This window comes from Cyanistes caeruleus, chromosome 21 (assembly GCF_971803275.1).
Source record: "Cyanistes caeruleus chromosome 21, bCyaCae1.hap1.1, whole genome shotgun sequence".
Taxonomy (NCBI): domain Eukaryota; kingdom Metazoa; phylum Chordata; class Aves; order Passeriformes; family Paridae; genus Cyanistes; species Cyanistes caeruleus.
This window is the reverse complement of record NC_141721.1, coordinates 7,871,125-7,893,435: the sequence shown is the minus strand read 5'-3', so window position 1 is coordinate 7,893,435 and position 22,311 is coordinate 7,871,125. Positions and strand designations below refer to the sequence as shown.

The following is a 22,311-nucleotide window of genomic DNA, read 5'->3' as shown; positions in this document are numbered from 1 at the left end:
AATCCAGCAAGTCCTTTGAATGATTAAAGGCAACGAATTTTGGACAAAATGAGTTGCTTCTTTTGGAATTTGTTTAGAAAACTGAGTTTAAAACCATTGGACACTTCAGCTGATATATGTCATCTTTAATGAACCTTGCCAGGCACAGAAAACCCCTTGTTTTTCCAGAAATCAGGAAGGTTTCCTTAGGATGGAGGTGAGCCTGGGAATCTCTGCCTTCATGGCATTCCCTGTGACCCAAAAGATGCCATTTCTGCCTGATTTTGGGATCAGAGACAGAATCCTAAATGGCTTTTCTATTAATAACTGCTGAAATAAAACTGGATTCCTCACAGGTACAAGGTGTGATGGATCCATTAAATTTTCTTCCCTAGGAAACAGTAGATCGAAATTAGTTGTAAAAAAGGATGAGTATGTGCCACTGCAAAGGAAACTGGATGGAACTGGGGAAAAGAAAGCAGTGAAAATGATGGAAAAATAAAGTTTCCCTGTTAAACTGATAGGGAAAAAAGACTGAAACAAGACAGAAAAGAACTTAAAGTGTTTTTCATTAAAAAGTAAGAACAAAGTCAAGATAGAGGGGATGAAAGTCTGGAAAATACCAAAAACAGATTTTTTTTTTCCCTGCACTATAAATATTGTTGTAAGGAATAAAGTTTCTATAATGTGCTGTGAAATTAAAAATCAACCAGTGGTGTCTTAAGATAAACATGATGGGATGTGTTAGGTGATTCTGATTCAGCTTTTTCATTCTCTCAGCTTTATTAATTCATGTATTAATTTACAATAGTTTATCAGATGTCATTTTACATTGATGTGTTTTAGTGAAGCTTGAGAAAGAAATAAAATTATTCTCTGGGTAAGGAATTCTGCAAACTGAAGATAAGCCCTGACTTAGCTTAGACAAGTTCTGAGTGTTAACATCAGATTTTTCTAGAGAGAATAGTGTATTCCTATATTTCCTTTAAATCTTTCTTTTATAAAGAAGCTGAGGAGATGCTGAGGAGCTGCCCCAGTGGAAATGGTTCAAGTTTTATTAGTGGCGTGTTGGGTGATTTATTGGCCCAAGCTCTGTTCTAGCTGACATGGCTTGTAATGACTTTGTTCCTCTGAGCAGCGTTTTCCCAATGTGCTGTTTGTTTAAAAGACAAGTGGGAGGACAGGAATGTGTTGCTTTTCTCCTCTTGGCTGCTCTTTTTGTGTTCACATTGCCATCACTGAAGATCCAGGATGAGCTTTTGGAAAACAGTTCGAGGAAAAGATTGGAATCTTGGTTTTCTTGTAGGAGCTCAAAACTGATGGAAAGATCCAGAGTTAGAGGAGGGGATATTTGTGTGAATTTTCAGAGACAGGTAGGGGAGGTGATTTGGTTTATTACAGGCTTATGGATTTGAATCTCCAATGGGTGGGGGAGATTTTCATCATTACCACAAGGGTAGTACTTGAAAATGAATGGAAAATAAAGAAACCTTCTTGTTTCTCAGTCACAAAGCAAACATTTGTGTATCTCTTCAGAGAACTTCAGGTAACTTGGGATTCCTGTATTCTCAGTAAAACAAAATATATAAAATCAGCACAGACACAATTAAGTTAAAAGCATCTTTGAATGCAAATAATCACAAACTATATGTTTATTGCAGTTGTCATTTTATAACCCAGTTATTAAAAAAAAAAAAAAGGAAGAAACTGAGAAATTATAACTCTGAAGAATTTACCTTTGGGGCTGGAGATAACATTTACATCTTGGAAGTGGCAAAACCAAGACACAGGATTTGAGATCCCAGGGTGTCCTTAGCTAAGCCCCTCTTCAGAGGGATCCTGGAGCCCATTTCTTATTCCTCACTTTTTTGTTAGGGCAGCACCAGTTGGAATTTTTGGGCAGAGAAACTTGATAAAATTAGCAGAAAAAACTTGGAACTTTGATTCTGATTTTCAAAATGCAGTTTTTCTTCTTTTTTTTTCCCCAACTTTGAAGTTCCTTGTTTCCTCTGCACAGAGGCAGAAATAACTGTGTACTCAAAAGTTACAAAGTAGTTTCCAGTAGGTTTTCACCTCTATTTTTGTGAGTGATTAGCCCAGTTAAGTTGGTTCTAAAATCAGATATTTTTTCGTACTTGCTTGGTTTGCTGCACTTTTGGAAGAACTTTTCCTGAGTGATTCTTTCTTGGATGACCTCTCCATGCTGTCATTAAAACTTGGAAACTTTGGTCTTCTTGACAGTTAGTTCTGCATTCTCATTATGTTCATTTCTATTGTAAACACGCTAAAGTTGCTGCTGTTATTGCTTAGAATGGCTTTTTCCTCTGTTGTTTTGAAGTCTGGTAGAAGTAGAAGTTAATCTTTAAGAGAGTGGGGCTGGTGAGGATTGGATGGCCCAGCTCGATGGGTCATGTCGTGTCTGTCTTTTCATTTGCCTCATAGATGATGTTCTGCTGACTCCAGCTGTTTTTTTGGAAAGCAGAAAAACAATTTGCTTTTCCTTCCCATAAAGTATAACCCTTTGTTTATCCTTGTGCTGCTGCAAGTTTCCAAAATGCAAAGACTTGCAAAGAAAAGAAAGGGAGGAAATAGCTCCTTTTTTTACGCTGTTTTTCGTATCAGAAAGTAGAGTTTAGGACCGAGCTGAATTGTTGACCTCTGTGGAGTTTATTCTTAGAATTGGCTGATTTGTGTGTGGAGTCTGATTGACTGAGCCCAGTTCACGGGACAAACCACGGGCAGTGGGTTTGGGAAGGGCAGTCCCAGTTTTTCTAAGTAACTCTTCTGTTCAGTGATCGGTTTTGGATTTGAAGAATTCTTTTTGCAGTTCTTCAATGACTTCAGTTCACTGAAGTAATTGAGAACAGCTCCCTTTTCCAAGCAGGACTTGGTTTTTTGCTGGGAGTTGTTGAATTGCTGAGACTCCTTTAGTTTTCTCCTGCAGGGATGTTACAAATCTGGGAAATGCAAGTCACTGGTTATAAAGTCGCTGTAGAGATTTACATGATGAGGGTTATCATCTGGCAACTTTTAGTGCTATATTTTATACATAAAAGGGAAGGTAAAAGAAGGGTTTGGGGGACCTGGATTCCTTCCTGACCCAGATAAGAGCTGCCGAGGCAGAAGTCGGCATTAAAACCTCACCGCTCCTGATCTATAATGTCATCGGAAGAACACGTTTGTATTTACAACCCAGAGCTGTATTTACAACCTCTGTTTTGCTTGCTTTGTTCCTTAAGAGGCTCTGGCTGCCCACATTTTATGCACTCTTGGAATGCAGTAACAATTGTGGCATCGTCTTTTCAGAATTCGTTTTCCTTCCTGAGATCAGGCCAGCCATAAGGCCTCTCAAAAGCCTCACTGGCTTCTGCCTGAGATGGCTTTAATTGGATGAATTAATTCCCTCCTTCCCTTGCTTTCTGATCTTTCAAACAGCTCACTGTGATCTTTGGAATTTTTAAATTCCCTCAGCGCTTTGCTCTGGACAGTGAAATCCAGGATTGTTTATCTCGGCGAGGCCTACGCAGGCCCAAAAACGCATCCAAAGTTGTCCAATGTCCATTGAAACTTCCCCAAAGGCGTTACCACCTCCCCACGCCTCACACGCCTTCCCAGCGCTTGGCAGGTGTGGAGAACAAAACCATTCCACTTCTGGAAGTTCTGCTCTCCTCAGGAGATGTTCTGGACTGTTTTGGAGCCTGCTGGAAAAGACCTGGATATTTGTGGAGATCTGGTTGTTTTTGCTTGCTGTGAGTGCAGAGCAGTGTCACGGTCTCAGAGCAGAGATTTAGAAAATAGAAAGCTTAACTGGCAGTGGCTGGCTTTGGGCTTTATTTTTATTTTTATTTTTATTTTGGATTTTAAGCAATACTCTGAATAAAAGTTGTGTTGTTTTCTGAAATGCTGTTTGCCTGCGTTCCTTCAGCCCGGGGTGCAGGAGCAGCTGCCCAGGGCTCCTTTAAATCAGACACACATGTCTTTAAGGTCTTCAATGTTTTGTTTCTTGACCAACCAGTGAGAGAATTTAAATTGCTAAATTGACTGTATTTGCCTAAGAACTGATGAAAACTGAGAATAACCATTTGCTTGATAGCTTCCTCCTTTCCTCAGTTCTTTTGTCCTTATTTTTTCATGTAAAAATGCATATTTTTAAAATACAAATTAATTATTTATAACATTTTTATTTTACTTATAACATTTTATAAAAAGATGTATTTTAAAAACTTTATATATGAAATGCCATTTAATTAAGGGCCTGATTAATTTTAAGTCTTTCCATGTTTTCATTCACATCTATTTTCTCTTACAGGTATTTTCATGTTTTAATCTCCAGGAATAATTCTCTTTTCTAAGCTCATTTTTATCCATATATATAAATCTATTTTTAATGATAATATAAAGGTAATGGAAAACAGGTGAACAGTGGAAACATTGCCACGAATTTTAAAGGAATTATGAAATTTCCCACTGTGTAAAGTTAAGTTTGTGCAAAAGTATATGGAGAGGCTGAGGGCTTGTTATAGAATTGTTAAAATCAAAACCAAAAGTATTTTGAAAGGCTGAGGGTTTGTATATAGAATTATTAAAAACGAAATCAAGAGCACAATACATCCTTTCATACAATAAAAATCTAGAAGAGCTTGAAATGAGCAAACTGTTCACCAACAGAAAGTGTCAATCAAATAAAATGAATTAAAATGTGAAGATACAAAACCAGTCGAGACAAACATCAATATTCCCTCACCCCAGAATGTCATTTTTGTATCAAAATGGCTTTAAAAATGCAAACATAAGGAGAAATGAATATTTACACATAATTAAATGTTTGAAATAGCTCATCTAACCACAGCCTTATCTCTAGAAACAAAAATGCAAGCATCCACTGAGTGATATTAGCAACTGAAAGGCCTTTGTTTAGACTTTTTGTTTTCTTGGCAATAAATAAAATTCTTTGGAAGAAGTCATTAAGATATTTCTTAATGTTGTCTTTTCAAACTTTGCAGGCTGCTATCCTTGTCCAGGGCCAAACATGAATCCTATTGCTCTTGGAAGCCGTTGGCTTGCTTATGCAGAAAATAAGGTAAGGAAGGGTTTGATATAAAAAAATACTTCTAGATTTTACATATATAGAGGGAAAAAGGAAAGAAAAGGTCACAGGAAAAAGGTGTGTTCAAAAGAAAGTCTGTAAGAGGAGTTGCATTAAAATGACAGACCTACATATTTTAAAATATTAGATCTGTACTCTGTACATTTGTTTTAAGCTCAGTTTAAGGAACTTGGAAGGCAGAGAAGACAGCCATCAACATGTGTTTGCAGTGAGGTAACTCGATAATGAACCCATTTTGTGCTTGAAAAGTTTAGAGCATTTAATTACAGACACTTCTCAAGGTAGGCAAATTTGGGGAAACTGAGTCTGGACAGAGCCTGGGTTTGTCTGAGCCAACACAGCAATGAACTCTGTAGGTTAGAAAATAGCATTAAAATGTCCACTTTTGAACATCTTTGAAAAAGTTAAGCTCCAGGAGACAAAAAAAAAAAATTTTTTAAAGACTTTTTCATCTTTCTAGAGACAAAGAAAATAGATTCCCAAGCAAAGAAATGATCACTGCTTTTACCCAGAGAAGTGGTTGTGTATTTAAAACTTGAAGTGAAGCCTAAATTCGGCTCCCAGTGCCTTACTTTAATTTCAAAGCAGATGTTTTTTCTCCCTTCTACCTGTGACTGGAGAAGCTGTTTCTAGAGCTGAGCCAGAAATTATCAGAGGCAGATTTTAGAAGTGTATTTGCTGTTACACCTCCTCTAGCACAGCTGATTTCTTCCAAAATTCAGGCCTGCCTTTCCTTTCCTGCCACATCTTGCTGATGCTGGAGAACTTAAGCCTGGTCAGCATGGGATTTAAAAAGTATTGCTGCCATAATGTCAGCAAAGGAATTGTATCACAAAGGGAATTTAAATGGCTTGTGTGTTCCCAGGTAAATTCACAGTGGGTTTTCCCTAGTTTATGTATTTTTATTTAGATATTTAAATATAAATAGGACAGAGAAACCTGTAGAAAGAAATGCATCTTACAGTAATTTTTAATTTTATTCAGCTCAAATAGTTAAATAGGCAAGATGTTCTGTGTGCAAGCAAGAAAAATCTTTATTTTTTTCTAATTTTGCATAGAAGCACAGATTCTATTGTTAGTTAGGGTTCAAAGGCAAAACCTACTTTTGTAGGGTGATGGCAGGTACAAGAGTCTTGCTTTGATTTATTGATTTTGAAGGAAGGCAATAAAAAGAAAACCCCATGTACATTCCTTTAATCTATTAAATGCAAAGTTTCAAACAGCTCTTTTCCTTTGTCATTTCTTTGCTTGCTCGTCATAAAAAGGAGGGGAAAGCCACACTCGGATTCTTAGAATGGCTGATATTTAATGTTACATATACATGGCTAAAGCTTTTGATTATATTTATTTAAATTTATTTGTGGTATTGCTGCCAGACCAAAAATCCCACCATTTCAAAGTTTATGAATTCTTAGTGAGTACTCATCTGGTAATTGAAAACTGGAGCGGGGGACGCGACAGTCTGGGTGGCACCCAGAAGATTATAAAAAGGGGTTAAGTGTCTCAGCAGGGCTTTTTGCTATTTGTAGGAAAAAACACACCACTGTACATGATAAATAAGAGCTCTGGTAATGGGTTATGGGTTTGTGCAGTTTAATAGTAGTGACTTGGTTGCTGTCTTTCTTCTTGTAGCTGATCCGATGCCATCAGTCCCGTGGTGGAGCCTGTGGAGACAACATTCAGTCTTACACTGCCACAGTCATTAGTGCTGCCAAAGTGAGTCCATCATCTGCCCTGGGAGAGCTGCTCCTGGAACATAATTATGAGGTTTCCCTGCTGAATTGGGCTGTGTGTCATCACCCCCTCCCTTCCCAGAGAGGAGAGCACACTGAGAGCCCTGCAGGCAGCAGCACTGTGCTGCCCTCCCCATCCTCCCAGTCGCTGACTAACTGTAGCTTTCCACAAAGTATCTCTGCTTCTGAACTGATTCTTACAAATTTTATTACAAATAGCTATTTCTATTAGAGGGAAGTGACAGTGGGATGGATTTGTATAAAGGCTGTTCATAGTGGCACAAGTTTATATGATTAGAAATCAACATTGTGAATTATTAGTCTTTTAGCATCATGAAAAGTGACTTTACAAGTGCCTGCTGCTTTTTGGACTCCATCACACCCCCATTATACATCGTGCTCTCTCTGAAGGGTGACAGCACAGTACTGGAGCTAATTAATTACCTTCTTTGAAGGTTAGAGCTTATTAATGACTGTTTACATATAGGTTCCATTGCCTCGTTTTCTTACTTCAGATGATGATATAAAATCCCTCTGTTTTCAGAGAAATGTCTGGGGTTTTGTAGTATCAAAAGAATCCCATGGCTTGGAAAAATCTTAAACAAGACCGAGCACAACTTTTGTTTTACTGTCTCCCTCCCATCTCCTTTCCTTGCTGCAACAACAATTTCTTTTTCTCACACGCACACACAGAGTGAGTTTTGGCACTGTGGGGTGAACTTGGTGCTGATTACAAGCTTCCCTTGTAACCACCAGCCTTTTCATTTCTGATATGTGCAAGAAAACAAACCTAATAATAGGAATGAAATGACAGCGCGGGACAGAAGGCTCGGTGGCACCGAGGAAAACAACAGTTAGGAGAAGCCACAAAGAGAGACACAGGGCAGGCCAGCTCATGTGAAAACAAAACAGAAAAACAAACAGTCCATCACAATCACAGTGTGGCCAGAGAAGGAGAAAAATCACAGCTTTTTACATTGTTGAGGGGAGCTGGAATTGCTCTTCTCCTGAGGTGATTTGCTGGATCTCTGCTATAGTTAAAAAAAAATGGTTAAAAAAAAGGTGTGGGGGAAAATCTCCCCAAATTCCTTCAATCTCAGCATCATGAACATCTTTTTATAGCAGAGATAAGTTTGAAAAACCGATTGGCTTAGTGTGATCAGCCAGAGTTTGGATCAGATGTGGCAAAATCCTGCAAACAGATCACTGTAGCTGATGGCCTTCCCTGCTGAGTAGTACTAGCCAGGCATCATAATCCAGAAATTCTGCTGTTAAGCTGAATTTATCACACTGAAGTAGTGCTATTGCATCATGTGAGTAGATACAGAAGATAAAATGTGTTTATAATCATAGGAAAGAGAAGATTGTTAGCCTCTGTACAGAGATAAACCCCCAGTGAGAGTTAGGAAAGGGGATAATCCCCAGGGCATGGGCTCTGTGCTGCTCTGTATTTGCACAACACATTGCTCATGCTCCTGCCTGTTGGATGTTACTGTAATAGACAAGATTAATACTAATATAGTTTTAAATATTTGCATGATTTGGCTCTTGAGGAGTGTCTCAGCCTTAGTGTATTAATTTGTTATCCATGAGCGCACCACAGTAAATCTGCAATGTTTAATTTATTAGTGATTTCATTGAGTCTTGGCTTGCTGTCCAGCAGGTTTTCATCTCTGATAACTGCAGAGCTGACTTTCTTGCTGGCAAATAGATGCTCCACATATCTATTGCTCTTTTTCCATCTCATTACTTCACCATCAAATTCACTCTTTCCTTATTGAATTCTTCATTTATGAACCTCTGCCGTTGTTGTGTCCTATCAGCTGCAGGGGTTTGTATTTCCTTTGCTTTGATCAGCACAGGAGCAGCTTCTTGGGAAGTGGATGTCCTTTCCTTTTCCCTGCACTGCTGCTTTTTGGTTCAGAAGTGGTTCCATTAAAGTTCTTGTTTTGCCAGGTTACCTTGGGTTACAGCCTTTTCTCTGGTTGGCTTCCAATTTTCTAATGAAGTGAAAGAACCTTCTTATGAAAGAGAAGGAAAGCTGAGAGCTTTCAGCAGGGTCACTTTGGAGAATTGCCCTTCAGATCCTCTCTAGAAGGTCTTGGTGGCAGCGCAGAATATTTTCTGTGATGGTTTTCCCTTTGCTGACCCATGTCCTGGTGGGGCCAGGGGTTTGTCCTCAGTGGGAGGTGCTGCAAATAAATTTCCTCCTTAATCAAATAACTTGGGAATTATTTAGGAAGGTCCCTGCTAACCAAAACCACTGAGGTCAAAGTTGTGATCGTGTTGGTGGCTTTCTGGGTGTTCATGTTCCAAAAGCTCTGGTACTTTCTGTCATTTGACCAAGCAGAAAATGTGTCAAGATTCACATTTGGATTAATGATGAGTGAAGGTAAAAATGGATGTGTTTGGAGAAATGAAAGTATCATTCCTTAGAGGTGTTGAAGAATGCCCTCAGTGCATGTAGACAGAAAAGTCTCTTCCATAGATAAATTCTCTTTTCAGTCCAGTTGAACAGAGTAGCATGGACATGGAATTTCTTTTAGAGTAAACCCTATTATCCCTTTGTTCAAACTGAGTGTGAGGCTCAACCTCACTGTGTTGACACCCAAGGCAGATCTTTTTGATTTCTCCTTCTGCTTTCTGTAGATTTTTCATTTGCAATCAAACAGATCATATAAAATGTATTTATTATGAGAAAGAGGAACAATATATTGTGCTGTCACTAAAAGGATGCAAGGCCTTTGTTAGAGCAAAGCATCCTAACAGGCACTGAATGGTGCATTTTAATTCTTTTCATCTAATTAAAGTTGTATTTACTTTTCAATTAAATGAGATGTGTGGGCATACATCTATTTCAGTTAAATATATGTACGTATTTATAGTCAAATGAATGTGAACAGACATATTTTGAAGTAGATAGGATACACATGAGCTAATGAATAATGTGTGTTTCTGCACACTGCAGATCATTGGTTATAAAAGGAACTGGATCAAGTATTATAATTTTATTTATCAGCAGACTTCACTGGTGACAAAGGAACTGGGACAGTGCAAACTTGAACCCATTTCATTTAAAATGTATTTGCTCTGTCACATGTCCCACATCAAATTATAAACCAAGTTCTTCTCACCTCATAACTCCTTTGTTTGATTCCTTCTCCATATCTTTTAATCCTGTACTGGTAAAGTGATTTAGCAAAGGCTGCATCTGTTTTCTCTTGTTACCTGATAACTTCTTAATGAGGACTAGCAGCTTATGTGAGAGCAAGGTCATTAGCCCTAATGGATGGAGGGGACAGCTGATATGGCATGGGAAAGGTTAAAGATTACCCCAGAAGTTTTTGCAAATATACACAACAGCACAGGGCAGTAAGTGCTGTAATGGTTCTGCACTGATATTTCTGAGCTAATGGCCTTGGCCACATCTCTGCACACCTCTCCCTGCTGCAGGCCCACGCTGCTCCCGCACGCAGCGTCAGCACTGGCACTCTCTTCTAGACAGCTGTGAATTCATGGTTGGTATTTTGTCATCCCATTGCTCTCATTATGAATATTAAAGATATTTTCTAAAAGAGGTCAGTCACAGTTTGTAGCCTTTTCCCTCACACAGGTGTTTCACCGTGTAGCATTTACTGCTTTCTCCTCCCTGCTTTATAAACTGAGAACGAATCATTTTCTAGGATTTTAGCTATTGGCCAAAAAACTGCCTTGTCAGTTTTTGCCAGGAGAGCTGGAATGCATCCCTGTGATGGCACAGGGGCTATTTTAGGTTTATTCCTCAGCTATCAATATCTGCTTTATGTTACCTCTCCCAGCCTCCTGAATCCGCCGCTGTTAAAACCCGTTTTATTCTCCTCTGTCTTAGCCGGGTATAAAAAGAAATAACAAGAAACAAATGGCAGGATATTACTAAAGACTTTAAACCCCCAAAGCCATTGCTGTGCTAAAGGCCTGGCTCGATTTTAAGTGGAAGTATCTCCATTAGCATTAATGGGGTGAGTCCATCAGCAGAGGCATCTCAGAGGTTAATCAGCCTTCCTGGCTGGCCGTGGCCATCGATACCGTGTGGCGCCTGCTGCTGTTGGCCCTTCAGAGGCTTTCCTGACAACACACTAACAGACTTTGTGTAAGTCATTTCCCATGAATTATTAAAACAAACGTTTGGCTGCTAATTGATGAACACTAATGTGTTTTCTAATCACTGCAGTTTGAGATTTTAGCACTAAACAAAGCAGTTGCAATTGATTTGTGGCTGCTTCTTGGTTTCAGCCTGGGATCTGGACATTTTTTTCCTTTTCAATTTAGCAGGCAGCTTAGCTTGTCTTTTTAGTTAAGAATTGGCTTGTTACAGTGTCATTCCATTCTGATATCTTTTGCTATTTCTTATTTATATTGCATAATAAATCTGCTCAATTCTTTACAGGCAAATAAGGCACAGTCCTTGGTTCAAGGAGAAAATATTTAAAGTTATAGTTGGGCTTGTTTTTCTTTTCAGTCTGCATCTCTCCTACTGTATCTACTCCGCTTCTTTCTCCAAATAAAATAAAGCAAAATAGAAATAATCTTCAGCATCTTTAGCTGCTAAAAGCTGGTGCAATGAATGTGATTTCAAACCCATGTCTGGGAAACATGCAGAGCCTGGAAAGTCCCATTCCTTGTGCTGGGATGTGCCTGGAAGTTCCAGGACCTTGGGGGTGGCATTTTTAATTTTGCTGGATTTGTGTCTCATATTCAGTTTTAATGCTTAATTACTGAGTAAAAAATAAGTGTGTCAGATGTAGCAAAGGCCAAATTCTTGGTCTCTTGCACTGTGCAGAAGACAAAACTGTCAGCCTTAGGGGCTGTTTGAAATTTGTGTGAGCAATGCCCTCCTCACACCCATTGTGGCCTCATCTTTGATCCTTCTGACCATCCATGCTGTGGGAATAAGTAAAATCAAAGTTAAAAAAAAACCCAACTTAAAATACAAAAACCATTAAATTATTTCAATATTAAAGTACTTCTTTTTTCAATAATGCTTTGGCATAATTGACTTCCAAAATAAAGGTGAATTCTTCCATTTGCTAGTATGCCAAATTTTTTCAAGCTGTTTTATTCCAGCCTTTTGCAGCTGATACATCATTCCTGAACAAATCAATTTCTAGAAAAAAATCTGAGCTGAACCCACAGCACAGCTCTAAACACTGTTTAAGGGTTTGTTTTGGGTTTTTTTTCCCCCTTTTTTGCAGACAATAAAGACTGGGCTGACGATGGTGGGGAAGGTGGTGACACAGCTGACGGGGACGCTGCCGTCGGGAGCCACCGAGGAGGAAATCCTGGCTCACAGCAACCTCCGCCGCAGTCCCCTGGTGCCTGGGATTGTCACCATCATCGACACCGAGACCGTGGCAGAGGGACAGGTAACAGTGTGCACACAGCCACAGCCTGCACTGCCACCACATTCCCAGGAAAATCGTTTTTGTGCTGTTGGGAGTGAAAAATAAACCAGATTTTCACCGGGGCGGGAGTTTTACAGACTCACAGAGCTGGGGTAAAATCCTGTTTGGGACTGAAATGCAGCCAAAATATATATTGTCCTTGCAGCATATTTATGTGACACTTTGACAAGATCAAGTGTGAAGTGTCACATTTTGTCTCCCCAACACTTGTTCCTAATTGACATTGATTGATGCTGATCAGTCCAAGTGGAGATGTCTGATGATAGTTATTAATACAGAACGTGGCTGGAATATGGGGTTCTTCAGGAATAGGGGGAATTGGTGAATTCCAGGCTAAAATAAATGATGAGAGAAGTTGGGTATGAAGTGTAAAACTTACAATTTTAGGTAAATCCCAAATGCAGTTGAGCACGATGCTGTGCTGTGAGGCATTTGTACTGTTTTATAACAACAGAGTAAATTTAGTGTAGATAATAATACACAGGCAGAATCATTTGTTACAAACTCCACACCATTATCAGACAGCTTTTAAATTGCTGGATTTTCCTGTCTTTATGACAGAGAAGATATCCATGTCTTTTTTTGTTTTGTTTCTACCACTCATTTAATTTTAAAGTGTCTGGTCCTGGATTCAGTGTTTATGCAGAACTCCCACACACTTCATTATTCTGTAACTAGTCCGTGAGATTTTTTTCCTCATAGTCACATTTATTGAATTTAAAGCAAAAAAAACCCTTCAATTTTTTCATGTTTTCCCCTATCTTTTTCATTCTCATTGCAGGTAAGTTAGTGAGGTATTAAGGACACATCAGAAGTCAGATATTTTGCCCATTATTTTATGTTCTTTTCTTGACAGGAAAATAAAATCTTTTACTTGAAAAAAACAAAGCAAAACAAAAACTTCATTATGGTTCTTCCCTGACAATTAATTTTGGAAGTAATTAACCAAGCAATGTTGCATTGAAAAGGAATTGTTTATGAAACAGTATAGACATTTTCTTCCAAAACTGAAATAAGAGAAAGAAGATAATGTAAAAAAAAAAAAACAATTAAAATCTTAGAGCCAGGTCCTAAAATAATTCTGTTGGCTGTTGGGATTTGTTTTTGTTTCCAGGAAAAAAAAAATCTTTTGGCTCTTCATATACAACAAGGAAAGATAAAAAAAAAAGGCAAATTTGACTTCATAAATTTCTGATGAAGCTGTTTAATGTGGTCATTATTTCTGCTGGTTGCTGTCTGTGCTTTGATTCTTCTGCATAGGCCTGGGGGGAAAAAATGATAGATCTCAGGTTTTTAAGGCTTGTTTTATATGATTTAGAGGTTTTATGAACTTGTCCTCTGACCCTAACAATACTAGGGAGCTATCAAAGCCTAAAGGGCACTACAGGAGAGGAGCTGTAAAAATGATAATGTTTGTCTTGTCCAAACCCTGCTGCTCTAACATAAATAAGCCATCAGCTCTAGGAAAATAAGTTTTGTCTTCAACCTCCAGGAAGCTGGATATCCTAATGGTGTGTATTGCATTCATATTTTTGTCATCTGAAGTTTTTAAATGCTGTTAAATTATATAATTTATATCCAGTGCTGCGATTTGCTTTCAGAATTATATTTATTTCCAGGAAAAAAGAAAATAACCTTTCTTTGGCATTGTTATGATTTTCATGGTGCAGGAGATTTTTTGATTTTTTATTTTTTTTTTCTTACTGAAATATTCCTCTGGCAAAAAGAAATCTGATTAAAAAGAAATAAATGCACTTTGTACATGGTCATTCCACACTGCCAGTACAGAACCTTCTCCTGTGAGGAGGGTCCTGGGTGCTCCCAGTCCCTCTGAGTCTCTTCCTGTGCCCCCAGCTCTGTTTCCAGTGGAAATGTGAATTTTTTGCAGATGTGAGCTGGTAGATCCTGGTTTTGGCAGAGATCCCGAGGAGCCTGGCAGGGATGTGATGCTGTGGCTGGCAGGAGAATTCCTGCAAGGAATGCCAGTGTGGATGGCACTCGTTTGTCCTGGCTGGTTAACCCTGGCTGGGTTCAGGCAGGATTCAGGGAAGTGTTTCAGCACCTCTGACCTTTCAGGGAGGTGAGAATCTCCCTGAGCTCGTTGGGGCTGCCCTGGACCCCAGCAGGCTCCAGCGTGGAGCTGATCCCAAATGTGTGAGCTCCTCATGCCGGGAATTTGTGACATTGTTTTACTCTCCAGTGGAAAATCAGTTTGTGGTCACCTGAGCTCCATCATCGCTTTGGCTGAGATGGAGACGTGGTGGGGCAGGTCGGTGATGCCAAGTCCAGCCTCTCTCTGTTTTAGGGTCACCAGTGGTTTTTCTAAAGTTCCTGGTTTATAGAATCACAGATTCACAGAATCAGTAAGTTTGGGAAAGGCCTGCAAGGTCATCCAGTCCAGCCTTTGGTTGAATCCTGCCATTCCCCTGACACCAAATTGTCACATCTGCTCGTTTTTTGAATCCTCCCAGGGATGGTGACTCCACTTTCCCGTGGGGGAGCTCCTCCTCAGTGCTGAGCCACTCTCAGTGAAAGGATTTTCCCTTGTTTTATCAACCCAGTTTTCAGATTCCTGACAGTAAGAGTTCTGGGTGGAATCAACAAACCCTTCCTGCAGGGATGAGATTCCTGGTTTGGGATGTTCATGGCTGTGCCCATCAGGCTCTTCCTCCACTCACTGAGAAACCCTGAATTAAAAATTCCAGCCAAGTATTTTCTGGGCTAAATGAACACTTGGAAAGCCTTGAATCCTATTCAGCAGGGATTGCTGTGTGCTCACATGGGTTTCAGCCTTGTCACAGCTGAGGGGAATTTCAGAAGCAGGGAGGAATTATTTTCTTATCATCAGTGCCCTCCTAATATAAAATAAATACCTCACCTCCTTCAGGTCAATAAAGATTTCTATCAAACCTGCACAGCCTGACCAAGAATTTGGGTGTTGCAGTGAAAGATACATTTTCCAAGTAATAAAATATGCCTGTAAGATAAGATACAGTAAAAAAAAAAAACTGAAATAATTAATCTGTTTTAGAAAGAAAATGGAAGACAACAATGAATCTAAGACAGGCAAATGCATCATTTTGGAGGATAATTAACCTTTTTTTTGAGTGGGGAAGCATTTTTTAAAAAATAAATGTGTCTAAAGTTTTTCTAATTAATGATCCAAGTGCCTTTCCAGTTATTTCAAGCTCAGCACACAGGTTCTAAAGGTGGACTGAGCTGCTCTGTGCCTGTGTACAAATACAGCAATTTCTGTGACAGGAGGATGATGAAGGGACATGTTCTGAACACACACCAGGAGGACTGACTGATTTTTTATCATTCCAAAGGCATTAAATATGAGGGATGTGAGAGGGAGTTCGATGTGTCTCATTCACTGCTGCCATGGCAGAGAGTGAAATGCAAACTCACTACTGAAAAATCCACAATTAAAGACCAAAGAACTCTCCTAATGTAATCTTGCAGGATTAAATCTGCAGGGCAAGTATTTTTAATAAACCTTATTAATGTAGATACTGTAGTAAACTCTCATCCCCAGCAGTTGTTTATGTGATAGTTCCTACTTTCAAAGTTGGTGCTACTTTAAGAAAATTTGAATGGTGAGGTAATTAAATAAATGCAGAGGAATGCAGAATTATTGACATTGGCTGTCAGGAGATATTTGTAAAAGGAATAAAAATAATTATCGAGATGCCCAAGTAACTTTGTGGTAAACCAAAATATGTTAACAAGGTTGTGTGCTTGTTTAAACTTCCTTCTAATGAAGTGTTAGCAAACTTTTCAGTTAGATGGAAGGACTATTTATTTGAATCCCTTAATTAGTTGAAATGGATAAACCTAAAGCTGTACAGATGTCCTCTTTTTCAGTAATTGGAATTAAATGTGTAAGACTTTATTGGCTTGGGTTTGAAAGAAAAATTATTTTCTTTCGACCTTTGTTTCTGTATTCTTAATTAATTCATCCACTGGGCCACCCACGTGCAGGCTGCAATAATGACCTTGCTCAAAAGTCACCAGTTTTGGGGCAGAATGTAAATCTGTTCAACATCTAACAGTTGGTTGACAGAGAAAGATGTGGCCAGTTAAAAACCCAAAATTCAATTCTGGGTACGTTTGCCGGGGCTGTGATTGATGAAATCTCACTGTGCAGCTCATCCACAACTCAGGAATATTGGAGGGAATATTTTCAAAACAGCTCAGCAAACTAAGATAACATGTTGATCTATTTATGTTTTAAAATGTGATCAGGGCTTTTTTTTTTTTTTTTTTTTCTGTTCCCTATTAACTTTTTATTGCATTAAAGAAGAATTTTCAGGAAAAAAAGCAGCCGCCTGCTGCACTTTCCAAAGTTCATTTTCATTTGGTGAGGAGTTGATTGCAATTGAACCATATCAAGATGCTTATCAGGAGCAGGAATTGTTGTGAAATTTTGGTCTGATGCAAAAAGAAGCTCAAAGACTGAAGCATATTCAATAATAAAACTTTAACTACAGACATAATTCCACTGGTCATTAACACCAGGGCTTTTATTTTAGGAGCAGCTTTGGCAAAGGCTGATCTGATGTTCTGATGCTCAGATATTTGGCCTCAATTTTCCTCACTTTTTATATCTCCGTGTATTACAGAAGAATTCTTTTTATATATAAATATAAAAAGAGCAACAGGATTCCCTCAGAGCATAATACTGTCTGCCTCACTTTTATTAAAGGAGATCTGGTTTTTGTCAAGAAGACATTTTTGTCTCAGATAAATGGTTCAGGCTGAGCACAAGGCTGGTTTGAGTTTATGCTGGATTCTATTAAAAGGAGTGCAGTAGTTAATGCCACAGATCTATCACTTTTAGCCCCTTTCCACTGAAGTTTGACCTTGGCTGTAACTTGGGGGAGGCTCTTTGTGAATCATACTCCAGCTCTTTAAAGCATTGGGGATCTCAAGTGTACAGCAAATATTTGTTATACAATATTCATATTTATAATTATTGCCAAACCTATTTGTTTTTATGATGATGGGATTACTCTTTTCTTAATTGTATTAAGACTAGGACCTGCTTGATTAGATTTGGGTCCATTTTCATTTGTGTTACTTTCATGTTTTATTTAAAAACATGTCTCCACTGGGATAAGTGGTGTAATTTGCCTTTAAAGATTAAAATAATTAAAGTCATAATTACAAGTGGCTTCTGTTCAGCAGTACTGAAAATACCACGGAGGAAGGAGAATATGGCATAGGAGAAAAAAGCTCTGGCTGCAGTTATCTCCTGCCCTCCAAACAAACACTGGTGGCTGGTAGGAAATGCAACGATGCCCTCAGTGCTTTGTCTCTTCTTTTAGGGTGAGATAAAGGCAATTTGGTGAATCTTTGATGAACTTCAGAGTTCTGCTGTACCAGAGATGCTCTGGGAGCTGGTTTGGCTCAGTACATCCAGCCAAGGGCTCTTTGGCTGGGAAGCTTTGGGGAAAATGCTGTTGCAGCTCTTGATAAAATGTTTTTGGGCATCGGGAGCAGCTGAGGGCTCGTTCAGCAGGACTTTGGCAGAAAAGTCTCAGTGTTGGTCTCTTGTTGGGAGCTCTGCAGGGAGGATCCTGCTGGGCTTCAGTGGCTCTGTGATCACCAGAGCAAGGCTGAGATTCCTGAACTTTTCTCAATGAGAGACTTTGGGAGGTTTTTTAGCAGAGTGGTTAGAGGCCACTACCTTGGAGAAGGAAGCCTGTTTGGGAGGAAAAAAATTGTAGCCTCGGAATTCCTGTGGGCTCTGCACGCTCTGGGAAGGAGAATGAGCTGCTTCCCTCGAGCTCTCTGACAGCCCTTGCATGTGTTATTAGGGAAATTGTCCCTCTGGTTTGATTTCCAGGAAAAATTCCCAACTCTGCTGTTTTCAGGGGCATGAAACCCTCAGCTGGCTGGAGGAGCTGGTGGTACGGGTTTGATGTTCCTAAAGCAGCGGGTGTTGCATCAGCGTCATTTTGATTTCCTGAAGCTCTGTAAGAAAGGGAAGATCACGCTGGGATTTAAAGCTTTGCAAGCTCTGAGCTGGGATGGGAACCAGGCTTTGGTTTGGTGGCACCTTTGGGAGGGACATTTGGTTGATGATGGAGTTGAGTCCAGTTCCTTGGATTGTTTTTTTCTCCTTCCTTCATAGGGTTGGAATTGTAAAATGTGATATTTGTTATCCCCAAGTGCAGTGCAGAAAAGCAGGGGGAAGACTTGACATATCCTGAAGATGTCAACAAAGATTGGTGATTTCAAAAGTATTTTGCTCTGTTCCTAAAGGATTTCTTTTCTTCATGATAATTTTAAAAAGATTAAATTAAAATTAAAAAATTTAATTTTTTCATCTTTTCACGCACAAGCAAGTGTTGTTTCCATGTGTGTTCCCAAAGGCAGCTCTGTCCATTCTGACACAGGGGCTGACACCCATCAGGTGCTGAGAAAGGAGCCCCGAGTGTCACATTCCCCACTGCCCAAGATTTCCAAATTATGAGTGATGAAGGTGCTTTTCTGGTTAGATTTTTTTGCTTTCATTTTCCTTTTCTTGGTTAGTACAGGAGATGAGTATACTTGAATTTGAATCTGCAAAGGCTGGTTTGCTGCATCAGAAAATCAGCTTTTGTAGAGAAGGAGGAAGATCTTTAAAGACTGCTTTTGGAGTTTTGTTTTTTTTTCAAGAAGATATTTTTTAAGCAGTAAATGACAAAAGGATTGAAAGCATGGGATCAGTGAACATCACATACAAATAGACATTTGGCCTTTTTTGAGTTCTCAAGTTTTCTCTTTCTAAGTCTAAGTTGTTTTGCAGTTTTTAATGTTGTGACTTTTTGCTTTGTATCGTATTTCCAGACAAAAACTATTTAAGATCAGGTTGCCATCCAGTGCTCTGCCTGTTGGACAGGGGTTCATGTTGCAGGGGTGATAACAGCAGTGCATTTATCATTTTTATTTTTTCTCAAATAAAGCCATGTTGAATTAATCCTGGAGAAGAGGCTGCATATGAAATATCCTATATAACTGTTTCTAGCAAGAATTTAGATCCTGTGATACCCACACATTTCTGATCAAATATTTTTATTTAACAGGCTAGACCTGCAAAAAAAAAATTCTTCGTGAAGCTGGTTTATGGTGTTAGTTTGTCATTATCATTTCTCTTTAATTAGAGCAAAATGTTGATGCTGAGGCCAGCTCCGTGGGAGTGGGGGCTGTGATAAATGCTGGCTGGGAGTGCCTGAGTTTGTCTGGGTGAGGCAGAGCCGTGCTCCTTTGAAAAGCCTTCGGAAGATCTCCAGACCCTCTGGTTTCGTGGTTCTGGAAGGAGCACGAAATGCTGACGAGGGAGAGCAAAGCCATAATTGTGCTGTGACAGTGCCAGAGCTCTGGGCTCTGCCAGCCAGGCGGGCCCAGGCCCCTCCAGCCCCATTCCAGGACTGCTCCGAGCACCAGGAGAGGATTCCTCGTTTTCTGAAGCTGAAAAATATCTTCAAATTATTTTGATATCTGTTTGGGATAGGAAGTATTAAAAACATTACAGATTATTTTGGAAGAGACAGACAAATTATTCAGGGTGGTTTTGCACTGTCTAAGATGGTTTTTGCTCACCACAAAACCCCCTTTTTCAAGTCCTTTTCTGACAGATCTTTCTTTTTGTTTTAATTCAGCTTTAAGGATGATGTAATCAAGGAATAAAACATTCCTACAGCTCTTGCATGGTTTTGTCCACACATCTTCTGGTTCTTTTCTATAAATCTAGGAATATCTTTGCTTTTCATGTAATTAAACTTAGATATTTTGTCCCTTTATATGTCCTCACAGTCAGTTTTAGTTTGATTGGGCCAGGATCTTTATCAGCTTCAAATTTGCTTTTGTTTAAAACCCCAAAAGCTCATCCTTTGTCCTTTTCCCCAGAAGCTGCTGCACAACACAGATCTCAGTCCAGGTATTTCCTTTTCCACTGAATTTCCCTGTGCTGTGAAAACTCTCTCCTATATTTTAATTCCTTTTTTTTTCACAAGAAGGTATTTTATTTGGGCCTATTTTTTTGATAACAACCTTTGTAATAATGTTACCTCATTTTGAGTGAGGCAGTTTCAAGTTGGAGAAATTTCATATTAACTGTGAATTCCACAGTGCAGCTGCTTCCATCCACACTCCCAGCCCTTGGCATTCCTTGCATCCTTTGAAAATCCAGATCTCTCAATTCCAGCACCACTGACAGCAGGATGGAAGCTGTTCCCACCTGAGGGACTCATGGAAAGCAAACCTGCTTTCTCTGGGGTTTGGTCTGGTCTTCCACTTGTTTGCCTTATGTACTTGGGATCAAAACACTGATTTATGTAAGAGTTAAATATTCCCTTTTCTTTCTAGGATGTGATTTTGTTACTGGAAACCTCAAATGGAGCTTCCTGCACAGCATGGTGTAATGAGCTCTTGTGCAGGCAGCAATAATTCATGGAGCAAAACAGGAATATTTTTCTCTTTTCCCTAATTTGAATAGGATAAATAATAGGGAATCCAGGCATAAAGTGGCTAATCCTTTCTGGTTACTAGGGGAGGTCTGATGTCTCTGTAGCTGAGAGAATTCCCGAGGATTATTGCTGTTCAGCTGATGTGCAGTTACACTGTGAACATGAACACCTTACAAACCAATCCCTGTGCCAGTAAATTGGGAATCTCCCTCTGGAGTGTTTTCCCTGCTAATCCTGGGCTGTGTTCTGTCCCCCAGGTCCTGGTGAGCGAGGACTCGGACAGCGATGGCATCGTGGCCCATTTCCCTGCCCATGAGAAGCCCATTTGCTGCATGGCCTTTAACCCCAGTGGTAAGAGATGTTTCTGGTTATTTGGATTGGTGTAAACAAGGCAGTTAATCCCATGGGAATGTGTTCCATGGCTCTGGAGGGATTGCTGGTCCCACTGGGCCACTGCAGGTGACCTGCTCCAATTGGATGTGTAATTTGCCTTTCCTGGAAATTTCAAACTTCAGCAACACTTTTACTGTGGTAGGAAGGAGGAGATTCAGTCTTCCACTGCTGAGGAATCCCTGTCTGTTGGGATCCTGCCAGCCAGCTGCACATGTTGTGATCCTCAGGTATCCAGAGGATCCATGGATTAAATTGTAGTCCTCCATAACTACAGAAATAAAATCGTTTCACTGGTTTTTAAAGTTACTTGTTATTTGTTTGCTAATGAAGAGTTTGTCATCTTCCCCTCTCTCATGAGTAGAATCAACTAAAATTTGAAAATACTTGTAAGAAACTCCTCAAAAGTACCTGTTTCTGTCCTTCCTCTTTAGAAATGAACAGTCACTGTGGGCAGCGGGGACAACTACAAACCTTGTATATTAATTGACCTTATTAATCTGACAATTAGCATTTCATTATTTGTAGATCAGTAATGTTCTGGCTGATTGCAGCAGCACTCAGGGAAGTGGTCAGGGAATCAACAGCTTCCATTGCCTAAATCAACAATTTCTAAAATGCAGCAAATGCCATGAAGATCTGGAGGGTGAAGTCACATTTCAGAGAATAAAACTAAATGTCTGTCATTTATGTTTTCACTTTTGCTGACCAGTTGGTGTCATTCTGACACCCCATCTGTTGTGTCAGAACTCTTTAACAGTGCAGTGCAGTTCACTGGGAGTTTGTGACAGAAAAGCTGTATTCTCATCTGCCTGGATTTTCTTGGAAGGGAATTTTTTGTGGAGCTCTGTGCAGTGAACTGAGAATCCTCAGCTCCAGAACAGTCATTTTGCTTTGTGCTCTGGAAGAATGTTGATACCTAGAGTGGAGCAGTGCTAATTAAATGAAATAAATAAATACAGTGAAGTAAATACAGCTGCTTAAATTAGAATAGTATATAGATATGAATGAAATGCCTCCTTAAGAGAGTTTCTAGGATTGTGTAAATTTAAAGGGCAGAATGTTTATGCTAAACTGAACTAACTTGTTCTTTTTCAAAAGGAAGGATATTTTTGCAAATTGCTGGATAGTTCTATTGTGATCAAATTCTTCAGTTTGCTCAGGTACTGGGATGACAATAATTTAGAGAGTTAATGGTGTTTAAT

General features: G+C 39.4%; 1 protein-coding gene across 19 annotated transcripts in view; it reads left to right on the top strand.

Annotated features, from left to right (window-relative positions):
- BCAS3 (BCAS3 microtubule associated cell migration factor) overlaps positions 1-22,311 on the top strand; it is a 301,169-nt gene that overhangs the window by 41,631 nt on the left and 237,227 nt on the right. For all 19 annotated transcript variants that reach the window (XM_086858967.1, XM_086858965.1, XM_086858973.1 and 16 more), the window contains exons 10-13: positions 4,983-5,059; positions 6,719-6,802; positions 12,051-12,221; positions 20,974-21,067. In XM_086858967.1, the coding sequence (XP_086715093.1) occupies positions 4,983-5,059; positions 6,719-6,802; positions 12,051-12,221; positions 20,974-21,067 (426 nt within the window). The remainder of the gene's footprint in view (positions 1-4,982; positions 5,060-6,718; positions 6,803-12,050; positions 12,222-20,973; positions 21,068-22,311) is intronic.